The 10,976-nt window shown below is 53.7% G+C and overlaps 3 protein-coding genes across 3 annotated transcripts; 2 read left to right on the top strand and 1 right to left on the bottom strand.

Annotated features, from left to right (window-relative positions):
• Nucleotides 1-695: 695 nt before the first annotated feature.
• On the bottom strand, nucleotides 696-3,374 carry CYT1 (ubiquinol--cytochrome-c reductase catalytic subunit CYT1). Its single transcript, XM_076639417.1, has 10 exons — nucleotides 3,235-3,374; nucleotides 3,055-3,087; nucleotides 2,699-2,895; nucleotides 2,118-2,229; nucleotides 1,728-1,913; nucleotides 1,549-1,612; nucleotides 1,362-1,445; nucleotides 1,178-1,278; nucleotides 1,020-1,104; nucleotides 696-931 (listed from the first exon to the last, which is right to left on the bottom strand). The coding sequence occupies exons 1-10, from the start codon at nucleotides 3,298-3,300 to the stop codon at nucleotides 897-899; spliced, it is 963 nt and encodes a 320-aa protein (XP_076498845.1). The 5' UTR covers nucleotides 3,301-3,374; the 3' UTR covers nucleotides 696-896.
• Nucleotides 3,375-5,153: 1,779 nt separating this feature from the next.
• Nucleotides 5,154-6,828, top strand: RRP4 (exosome non-catalytic core subunit RRP4; the record flags this gene model as incomplete). Its single annotated transcript, XM_076642695.1, has 8 exons — nucleotides 5,154-5,299; nucleotides 5,443-5,590; nucleotides 5,718-5,807; nucleotides 5,895-5,932; nucleotides 6,010-6,028; nucleotides 6,109-6,186; nucleotides 6,266-6,493; nucleotides 6,622-6,828. 8 exons carry the CDS (start codon nucleotides 5,154-5,156, stop codon nucleotides 6,826-6,828), a joined length of 954 nt encoding a protein of 317 aa, XP_076498844.1.
• Nucleotides 6,829-6,956: 128 nt separating this feature from the next.
• Nucleotides 6,957-9,726, top strand: BDY24DRAFT_266839 (uncharacterized protein). The gene is made up of 16 exons (XM_076636886.1): nucleotides 6,957-6,961; nucleotides 7,044-7,224; nucleotides 7,308-7,318; nucleotides 7,389-7,417; nucleotides 7,506-7,556; nucleotides 7,678-7,784; nucleotides 7,885-7,967; nucleotides 8,056-8,127; nucleotides 8,208-8,216; nucleotides 8,281-8,328; nucleotides 8,392-8,417; nucleotides 8,499-8,582; nucleotides 8,666-8,727; nucleotides 8,795-8,871; nucleotides 8,944-9,042; nucleotides 9,139-9,726. Exons 2-16 carry the CDS (start codon nucleotides 7,166-7,168, stop codon nucleotides 9,495-9,497), a joined length of 1,176 nt encoding a protein of 391 aa, XP_076498843.1. The 5' UTR covers nucleotides 6,957-6,961; nucleotides 7,044-7,165; the 3' UTR covers nucleotides 9,498-9,726.
• The last annotated feature ends 1,250 nt before the right edge of the window (nucleotides 9,727-10,976 follow it).

Here is a 10,976-nt window from a genome sequence, read left to right as displayed (position 1 = left end):
AGTCCGAATTTGGGGAGGGGGTGGACAAGGGGTGCTCGTCCCTTTTCCCCCCAAACCACCACATGGTCCCTTTTCTACCTTCTCTTCTCTTTCTTACAACGTCTCTCTTTGTTCTACGACTCTCGAAGAATCCTTCCCTTGACGCCCATCCGCCTTTTCCAGAGCTCATCTCTCGAAAATCAGCTTTTCGAAGCAAAAACCGTCGCGTCGCTGCTCCTTCTCTCCTCCTTCTCTCTCTCCCTCCTCCCGCTCCTTCCTTCATACCTTCCCTCTTCTCTCTTCTTCTCCATCTCCCCCATCAACTCCTCCTAGCTTTTTTTTGCTGCTCAGTCGCTGCTGTAGCTTCCTTACATCAGTTCGTTTACGTAGCGATGAGCTCATGGGCTCGCTTTCCCTGCTCAAGCTGGTCAAATACACAACTCAAGTTGTTTTTTAACGCGACCCGGGTGCGGACAAGGGGGGGGGGAGAGCCTCCAAAATCAGACTCCGGTCACCCCCTTGGTGTGCGGGACCACCCTGACTTCCATTCTCCGTCGTCACTCTGCGCCTTCGACCTGGGCATCAGCACCGATCTCAAAAGATCGAGGGAAGTACATGTTTTGCCCAAGGGGGATCCAACTCGATACCGATCTGACGTCCGTAGAACCTCCTCTTCCCTGCTCTCGCTCTCTCTCTTTCCGAACCGACGTCTGAGATAGAAACGAAAAACCCTTTGCATCTTCGTATTTTTACCGAGAATTGAAAGTGAAAGAACGCAGCAGAAGTAAAGAAAGAAATGAAACAGAAAGAAAGAAAGAAAGGAGAACGTCACGTCCCTCGACTACTGAAGAAGCCGAAGAACGAACGGACTTGAAAGAAACGAGAGGGAGGGAGGGAGGGAAGGAGGAGGAGATAGTCTAGTGGTGTCCAGTGTGGGCGGGAGGGTTGTACACTGTAACAAGAGCGGGGAGAGTTGAGTCAGTAAGGGGTTGTGCGAGGAGAGACCGAAGAGAGGGAAGGAGGAGGGAAAGGCGACTCACGGATCTTCCTGGACTTGATAGGAGCCCACTTGTATCGCTTGACCCAGATGGAGATGAGCCACATGGTGGTAAGGATGGTGCAGGACTGAAAGAAAGGAAAATCAAAGTCAGACACGAGAATGAACGAACGAGGCGAGAGGGAAGGGAGGGAAACGAACGGTAAGTCCCAACTTGTGTCGCTCGTCAAGCTCAGGCTCGGCAGCCCAGTTGAGGAAGGTAGAGACATCCTTGGCCATTTGGGAAGAGGTAGCGGGGGTTCCTGTTCGATCGTAAGGAAGAAAGCAAGGTCAGAACGACGGTTCGTCGATGAGGATGGAGAGAAACGAAGAGGGAAGAACGAACCATCGTCGTACTCGACCAATCCATCGTAGAGGACTCGTCCCATACCGAGAGCTCCTCCGGGGAAGTAAGGGTTGTAGTTAAGACCTGAGGATCGAAAGCGAGGATGGACAGGTCAGCGAAAGGAAGGAGACGAACGAGGACCGCGAGGGTCCAACGTATCAATCGACGGCGAAGCAGAGGGACTCACCCTCTCGGATCTCAACACCAGCAGGAGGATCAACGTAACCAGTCAAGAGCGAGAAGATGTAGTCCTACGAAGATCGAACGAGGCAGGGAAAGGAAACGAAGGTCAGCTCGAGCTCGGGTTCTTCAGGACCAATGAACAACGAAGCAAACGAGGTGAAGGTAGGAAGAGGAAGAACGTACGATTCCTCCGTGTCGAGCCTTAACAATGAGCGAGAGATCAGGAGGGAGAGCACCGGCGTTTCCAGCTCGGGCGGCCTCGTCGTTGGGGTAGGGAGGAGGAAGGTAGTCGGCGAGCTTTCCTGGACGTTGGAACATCTCTCCGTCGTCGTTGGGTCCATCGGTGTACTCGACATCCTCAGCGAAGGCCTGTGCAGAAGGAGAAGAAGGGAGCGAGGACAGTGGTCAGCTTTTTGGTTCGAGAAGGAACGAAGAACGAGCTCGAGAACGGAACCATCGAAGGGAAACGAAAGTCGAGCTCCTTCGTTGGCTGGCGAAATGGGCCCTCTCGGTCCCTTCTACCGCGAATCCATCATCGAACAACGATCAGAAATGGAAGGAAGGGATACGTACCTTGACCTCGTCAACGGTGTGGGAGACTCCGACCAAGTTTCGCCAGGCGATTCGGTTGAGGGAGTGGCAAGCGGAGCAGACCTCTCGGTAGACGACGTATCCTCGTCGAATGCTGGATTGGATTGAAGGATCGATCGGGGACGAAAGGAGGTGGACAAGAAGTCAGTTTCTAGTTGAGCTCATGGAGAAGAGGTGGGAGAGTGTTGTGGTGGTGCAGAAGGGGAGGAGTGGGAGGGTAGAAGCAGGAGGAATCGGAGGGAGGGTCGGAAAAGAGGACGTTGGCCTGGAAGGGGAGCGAGAGGACGTGAACCCCTTCTCCTTCCTCCCCAAGCTCTCCCTATAGCTCTCCAAGTCCCATTTCCAGCTTCTTCGACTTCCTATAGCTCCGTTCCCCGCCATTCCGCGCAAGACAGAGCTCGGCGTAGCTCTGTAGCAAGATATTCTCGCGCCCAACCAACCAAACGTCGTCCCTCTCTCCTTCCTCTCCGACTCTTCCCTCCCTTCTTTTGTTCCCTCCTTCGCTTCTCCTTCCTTCCAACCCTGCTCTTCTCGATGGATACAGATGGGAACGAGCTACTCACGAAGCGTGATCGAAGGTGTGGAGCCATCCCTTCTGGTAGAAGGGAATATCGGGAGCGTGAAGACCATCCTCTCCGACGGTGTTGGCGAAGGCAGCTTCAGGAAGCAAAGCCTGAGGGATTCCGTACGAGTAAACGTAGAGACTCATGCTTCCAGCGGTGGCGAGCGAGGCAGCGGCGAGGTGGAGACGAGATGGGGCCTGCAAATAGAGAAGTCGAAGGGGAAGGAAGAAGGGAGGGGTGACGAAAGGGAAGGAGGAGAAAGAGATGAGGTCGGTCAGGTCTTGTTCGATAGGGAAAGAGTCTCGTTGGACGCGATCGCGAGAGAAAGAGAGGACGGATTAAAGATGACGACGTACAGAAGAAGCAGAAGAAGTGGAAGCGAATCGGGCCTGGAGTTGAAGAAACGAAGGGGAGGAACCAGAGGTCAGCAAAAGAGATGGTCGAGCATGCTGTTTTTGCGAGCAGAGGAGGGAGGCCCAGCTCCCCTTCCCTTCCTCCTCTTCCTCTATCGAAGGTATACAAAGAGAGATACTCACAGCTGGCACTGTTGACCGAGGGGCGGCACCCCTGAACGCCTGAGCTGCGATCCTCGAGAAAGACATGTGGGAAAGGAGGAGGGGGAGGAAGGAGGTTGGGGGTCAACGAAAGGGGAGGAGCGGTTCGAGAAAAGGCATGCCCTTTTCGTCCCGTTCCATTGGCTCAAAAGTAGGAATCCGACCTCGATCATCGTTTGGGCAGGTTTCTGGAGAGGAAATCTTCAGCTATGAGGTTGAAAGAGAAGACAGTGAAAAATTTCGCTTTTGAAGGAAGGTAAGGGCAGTTGAACCGCGCCGAATTCCTCTTCTCTTTCTCTCTCTAGTTCTTCTCTTCTTCCTTCTCGAGAGATATCTTCGGGAGCTTGCAGACACTGAGACGCGTTATTCACTCTCTGCTCGCTGATCCCTTGCGTTCGGAATCAGAAAGAGAAGATCAGGGAGGGAAGCTTCGCGAGTCAACAAAAGTTCGTCGACGTCGTCGTCGCTGTTCTCCCTTCTGAGTCTTCTCCTTTCTCCCTGGTTGAGACTGCCGTCTCTCTAGCATCATGCTAAGTTTTCCTCACTCGACATCACCATCCCGACAAGTTCGAGCTCGTCCGCCGCTCTACGGCCACACGAACGACTCTCGTTCGCTCAGCCCTGCTCGTCGCCTCGACACGTTCGCCATCTCCTCCCGCTCTATCAGCACCAACCCTCAAACTCGATGAACCCCAACAACTAACCCAACCCCATCCAATCACCCAATCGAGAAGAGAGACCGAGCGAGGGAACGAACGGGAAGAAAGAGCCAGCTCGACCACCGACCCGCGTCCTGTTCGAACGCGAGCCAGCAAGACCCGAACTGGAGGAGGGAGGTAGAGAGATGAAAGAAAGAAAAGAAAGAACAGGCCAGCAGCCCAAGAGTAGTCTGAATTGAGTTTGATCTCTCCTTCCAAAGAAAGAAGAGGCCAGCCGCAGATTGCACTAAAGTGCGTCTCTCCTCTACGTCCCTCTCATCTCCTCACCCACCCAACGGATCAAGAAGGGAGGGGAAGAGAAAACGAAAGTAGAACGCCGTCTTCTCCTACAAGGAGAGAAGATGCTGAGGCTTCTCTGAAAGAGAAGTATAGAGATACACGGTCCCCGCAGCGCTTCCAAGTCCCCAACCATCCATCGCTCTCCTTCCCTCTCAAGAGAGGGAGATCTTGGAGCTTCTTCCCCACGAAAAACACAGGGAGGGATGAAAGAGGACGAATCTCTGGTGCGCTGCTACGTCTCTGTTTCCTACACATCCTCGCCCACCGACTCGCCCTCTCCAAACTCGCCCGCCGAAACGGAAGAGGGAGAAGGGGAAGAGAAGGAGGAAGGAGGAGGGAGGAAAGCTGATTAGAGACGAACCCGGCTAGGGTTGTTCTAAAGGGGGCACTGTAATACTCAGACCTTATCCCGCTCGCGAAGAGGTGGATCCATCCTCCCTTGACTAGTTTGACTGACTTGATGCTGGACCGGTGAGGGCTTGACAACAAAGAAAGAGAAGGGGAGGTCGAAGAAGGAGGATCCTGTGGGGTGCGAGCTTTGCGGCCTTTGAGCTGAGAGGGGAGCAGAGATAGAAGCGAGGAGTCAGCATGGAGATGGAGGAGATGGATGGGAAGAACAGTGAAAGAGCGAGATCTCACCTGCTGGCTGTTGAGAGGGAAGGAAGGAGGAGGAAGCCAGCTCGAACGAAAAGTCAAGCTCGAAATTCCTCACGTGATTTTGGAAGGCCTCTCCTGCCGCTTTCTTCTACTAACGACCACCCAGACACCCTTGCCCAACCCCTACCCCTTCCCCCTTACGACCCTCTGCTCGAAACTCGAGAGAAAATGTTCAAATTCACGACTCCGACGCTGTCAATGTACGACTCCTCCCTCCCCGACGACCCTTCGACCTCCTCGACTTCGATGCAACACCACCCCGACGTGGATATGACTTCGGAGGACGGACTGGCTGTTCCTGAGGTGGAACAGGATGAGGATTCACTCGGAGAAGGAAGCAGTAACTTTACTTCCCCAGGGATGGTCATAACGAGCTCGTCAGCTTTCATGAGGTCAGTTCACTGAACCTCTCCTCCTCCCTTCCCTCCCTCCCTTCCTCCCTCCACCTTTCCTGGTCCCTCCTCTTCGCAGGAGAGCTCCTTTTCAGCTCGAACTGAACCTTCTGCTTGCTCTCTTCCCGGTTTGCTTTCTTCAGAGGTCATGGAACTTACGTTTCCGACGACAAGGTCATCTCGTCCGTGACTGGAAGGGTTGAGCGAGTGAACAAGCTCGTCAGTGTCAGACCTCTGAGAGCGAGGTTCACACCCGAGGTGGGAGATCTGGTAGTAGGAAGGATAACAGAGGTGAGTAGACCCTTCGATTCATTCGCTCAAAGAGAGGTGGGACGAGGACGGGGGCGCGAAGGAGGAGGGAAGGAGAAACGAAGCTGACCTCGACTTTCCTTCCCTTTCTCCGTTCTTTCGTTTGTAGGTCGCCGCTAAACGTTGGAAGGTCGATGCGGGTTCGAGGCAGGATGCTGTGTTGATGTTGAGCTCGGTCAACTTGCCTGGTGGAGTTCAGGTTCGTCCTTTCTGCTTTTGTTGAGCTCGGAAGGGCTGAGGTCGCGAGTCGAAGCTGATCAAGTCGTTTCGTTTTTGGGTCATGTAGAGGAGGAAGCTCGAGTCGGATGAGCTGCAGATGCGACAGTGAGTCATATCCGTTTGCCTGCTTATCTTCCCGAGACCTGTAGCTGACTCGACTTCCTTGCGTTCCCTTCGTTCAGGTTCTTCGAGGAGGGAGACGTGAGCACCGTCTTCACTCCTCTTGGTCTCGAGCTCCTCCTGACTCTTTCCTTCCCTCTTCGCCCTCTTTCTCTTCACAGCTGCTGGTAGCTGAGGTTCAGTCGCTAATGGGGGATGGAACCATGTCGTTACATACGCGTTCGCTGAGATACGGAAAGGTTCGTTCTCTCTGAGTCGCGTCTTTCGACCCTCGTCTTCTCTCGCTGATCGCTTCCCTTCCTTTCTTTCACCTTCCAGCTCAAGAACGGCCACCTCATCACTCTCCCTCCCTCCCTCCTCCCTCGTCTGAAATCCCACTTCCACACTCTGCCTTGCGGCGTCGACCTCATCCTCGGTCTGAACGGTTTCATTTGGGTCTCGATGCATATCCCTTCGCTCGAGGAGGATACGGAGGCTGCCTCGGAAGGGAAGGCTGTTGGAGCTGGTGGTTTCGATGGAGAGGGAGTATACAGTGGGAAGAACGATGTGAGTACTCGTCGCTCGAAACCCACTCCGCGTCTCGTCTCCCGCTCTGGCTCTTCTTCGCCAGATCAGCTCCTCAGCTCCTCGAGCCGCTCACTGACCTGCTTGTCTTTCCTTCCTCTCTCTCTCAGGTCATTCCTCCGGAAACCCTTCGATCCATCGCTCTCGTCTCCAACATCATCCTCATGCTCGCCAGAAACAACGTGCCCATCCACCCTTCCATCGTCGCCGAGGCTTACGATCTGGTGCTGGAGAGCGATGGAGATGGCAAGGGCCTGCTAGACGAAGATATGCAGGAGGGTGTGATGATGTCCCTGAGGGCTGGAAGGATGGGTTGAGGAGGGTGGACAACGAGGGGAGAGGAGAAGGGTCGACCTTTGCTTTTTTGGATCGGATCTCCCCTTTCTTTTCCGACTTCAATTCCGCTGACGCAAAGCCTTTCTTCTCCCTGAGATGTACAGGAAGTACAAGGCAAGTAAGAAAAACTGCTTCGAGACCTTAGATCGTCAGAAAGAAATCAAAAAGCCAAGGGACTCACCACCCCTAAAAACAGAACTCGAGATCGTCGGTCACCTTCTCTCTTCTCTTTCTTCCATCAACAGTCACCCTCCAGCCCACCTTCTTTTGTCTCTCAACCATCACCTCGCCCTTCCTTACCTACCTAATCGACCGATCATGGCCTCCTCGTCCTTTGCTCTTCTCTCCCTCCTCCTCGTCGGATCCGCTCGAGCTCAGTAGTTCGTCCTCCCTCCGTCCGCTCTTTCTTTTCACTTCCCTCCCTTTCGTTTACTCACCTTTGCACCTTCTCCTCTTACAGCACTCCTGAGAGTGAGCAGATGCGTCTCGTCTGCTTTTTCTCACCTTCGGAAAGCTGATCTCTACCTTTCATCGCTCGCAGACGCTCCCGATAAGACTCAGGAAGGACAGGTGAGTTGAGCTTTCTTCTTCTCCTCCTCCCCTTCACTTTCGTCCCCTCCCTAGCCCTTCCAAAGCTCACCACTCCTCTTTTTCACAGACTGGAACGAACCAATGCGGAACCGGCTCCTCTCAGGACAGCATGTGCCAGGTACGTTCCTTTTCCCTCGTGAAAAATGGAAGGACATGTCGTGGAAAGTCGGCGGAGGAAAGAGGCGTCTTTTCGGACGTTAACGCTGAACCTCTCCGCTTGTTGTTTTTCTCCCTCATAGAACGCGTACATCAACAGCGTTACCGACTTCTGTCTCTGGGCTCCTCCTTCTACTACCAGCGACTACGGAGACTCTGCCATCGGGAATACGGAACGAATCGAGGTTGCGTGAGTCGTCTCTTCCTCCTCTCTTCTCTCCGCCCTTCGCTTCCCGCTCTCGTTTCCTTCTCTTTCGCTGACTCCTGTGTTTCGATCTTCTCCGACACAGCTGGTGTGTTCAAGGTGGTCATGGAACTCGTGTTATCCCTGACGGAGCCATCTCGGGAGCTCATTTCGTCCAGACTCCTCATTGTTCGTTCCCTCGGTCGCGTCGGGAAGAACGTCCTTCGTCGTCTCTCGAAGCTCACACAGACGTTCTGCCTCTTTTTTCATTCATCAGATGTTCAGATCACTGGAGTTGGAGACTTGACGAAGCTCAACATACCCGCTGGAGACGATGGGGGAGAGCTCGGTTCGTCCCTCCTTTCCATGATCCGAATGTCTCTCCGGAACTTCGAGCTGACGGTTCTGTGCTTTCTTTTGGTGACACAGATCCTCACGGTCAGTTTATATCTGTCTCAGACTTGTTTTCGACGCGTTCACTGACTTCTTTCGCTTCTTTCAGGCGCTGACGGAAATGGAAACCCCATTGGAGGTCTCGTCTTCAGCTCTGGTGAGCTTTGCTCGCTCTTTCTTTCGTCGAAAAGCACCACTGATATATCGGCTTTAATTTCAGCTTTCGGAAACGGTGTTCAGCAGGTCGTGAGTTGTGCTCGTCGTCCTCGTTTTCTCGTCGCCCTCGCTGATCGGTCTCTCTCTCTCCCTTCCTTTCTCGTCTCTCAGAACGAATGGACCAACTTCATGTCTTCCAACGCCTTTTGCTTCAGAATCTGTACCGGGGATAACGCTGCTGGAAACTGTCAACACGTGAGTTCGCCGCAACTTTTCCTCCACACGTTCGACGTGAACTGACCTTCGACGCGTCTCTTCTTCCCCTCTGGCCTTTTCAGATCTACGACGTCCTCGGATGTGGATGGAACCAACCTGGAGATTACTCATCTGGCTCGTTCGAGTGAGTTGCCCGCCTCTCCTTTCACGCATCGACACAAAAAGCTGACCTGCGTCCTTTCCCTTTTCAGCAACTGTGCTGGAGACGCCGTCGAAGCTCCTGGTGTCTACGGAACTTCAACCTTCTACCAGGGTGACGCCATGACCCGTGAGTTCCGCTCATCTCGCTCTAGTTATTGAAGGGAAGTAGCTTGAGCTAATCTTCCGACGCGTTCTTCAGCCGACGCTCATCCTGCCGGAGCGACCTCCCAGTGCACTTCCTTCGCTACGATTGCAAACGGACTGGATGTTAACGCTGCTCTTCCTACCACTGCTGCTGGTGAGTACTTGTTTCTGCACCTGCTTGATCTTCTTTGAAGGATTAGCGAGTCCGAAGCTCACCCTCTCTTTTCCTCCCTTCCCTTCCTTCACTCAGCCACCACCACCACTGCCGTCACTACCTTCTCTACCTCGACTGCTGCCACAACATCATCCACCGCTGCCGTCGTTTCATCCTCTCCCTCGGTTGCCTCCTCCACCTCTTCCATCGCGTTGACAACTACCTCCTCCTCCTCTTCCTCCGCCATCGCCTCGTCTACCGCCTCCGTCTCAGCCTCGAGGGTGGCCGTCTCTTCTTCAGCTGCTCGAAGTTCAGCTTCCGGCCTCGTCAGGAATGTGAGCGCATCTGCTTCTGCTTCTGTGTCGTCGAGCAGCGGTTCGGAGGGACGCGTTGGAGTTTGGGGAGTTGCCGTTGCGGTGGGTCTTGTTGGACTTGCTGGAGGTTTGATGCTCTAGATATCTTCTTTTGGACATTTTTTTTCGGTTTGTTCGCTCAGCTGTCTCTTCCCCCTACTATAATCGCCTCTCTTCCTCCCGTCGCCTCGGCGCGGATTTGTTTGCCCCCCTCTGCCTCTCCTCTTGGACTTTGCCTTGCATCTGCCTTGTTCTCTGCTCTCTTGGACTTTACCTATATTACTTAGTCACCTGCTTTCTCTTATCATCGACACTCGTTTCTTCTCAAAGAGCTGTTCTCAGGAGAGAAAGCGACGCGTCGCAGTGGAGAGAGACGCGAGTCCTCTCCCTTATCTTCAGTCATCACGCTGAGAGAGTAAAACGCTTTAGGCTCTAAGGCGCTGTTTCAGGTCCTGAAAAGGTCGCCTTTTCACCGGGAAAGAAAGAAGAAAAAGAGACAGAGACCGACCCTGCCTGGACTGAAGCTCGAGCTCGCAGCTTCCCTCAACCATCCACCCTCCCTCCTTCGTCCCCAAGTGAGCTTTTCCATCCAGCTGCTTCCTTCACTTCAAAATACCAACTTCTGACCAACGGCTACCCTTTCTCCGACCTTCTCTACCTCTCAGACTTCAATCACCTCGAGCTGTAACACTCGCAACCCAATCATGATCTCTGACGACGGACTCACCAATCTCGCCGTTCGTCCCTCTTTCCTCTCTTCCTTTTCCTCCTCACTTCTTCATCTCTCATCCTACGAAGAAAGGAACTCTCTGTACTGACCCCCTTTTCGCTTCCCTCCCATCTTCACCCCCTTTCCTCCTCGTCGACTCGCCCTCCTTCCTTCCTCTCCTTCACCTCGACCTTCCCTCTCCTACCTCCCAGAACTCGCTAGGAATCGCCATGATGGTCCTCATCGTAGGCTACATGTTCGTGGAGGTCAACGAGAAGAAGATGACTATCGAATGAAGGAAGTAACATATCGTATAAACCTCGAGAGGGAGTGAGGAAGGGAAGGAAGGAAGGAAAGGGTGTGTGAGCTCGGAGAGATGAACGAGCGAGCGTTCGGAGATGGTCAGTTCTTCGGTCCAGCCTGCTCGAGAGTCTGGTCTTGGTTTGTGTGCAGCTTTGTTGAAGACTGGGAGTGGTAGCTTTTGGAGGTTGGTTGCTTTTTTTGAAGGTGTAGGAAGGAAGAGGGAGGAAGGGAGGGAGGGAGGGAGGGAGGGAGGAGGCAAGCTGCCAGCAGCGAGCTCGTCCTTCCTTCTCTTCCCTCTTCCGGCGACCTCCCAGCGGGTGAACTTTTTCATCTGACGCGTCCATCATGTATGTTCATAGTCGTCTGAGAGCATGCTATCGTTTGAATCTTCCTCGTGAAGGAGTAACGAGTGACCACCATGTGAGCTTTCTCGCCGTGGGCGACGACATTGAATCGAACTGGTTCCCTCGGCTTCCTCCAAGGAACAGAGACAGCAGGATCGAAAGACATAGCTACATGACCCCACAAGAGACTCTGACTTTTACCCCGAACGCTGACTACTTGAACCT

Source organism: Mrakia frigida (genome assembly GCF_051309035.1).
Source record: "Mrakia frigida strain ATCC 22029 unplaced genomic scaffold BDY24scaffold_7, whole genome shotgun sequence".
Classification (NCBI taxonomy): domain Eukaryota; kingdom Fungi; phylum Basidiomycota; class Tremellomycetes; order Cystofilobasidiales; family Mrakiaceae; genus Mrakia; species Mrakia frigida.
The sequence above is the reverse complement of the archived record's forward strand: the minus strand, read 5'-3'. Positions and strand labels throughout refer to the sequence as shown.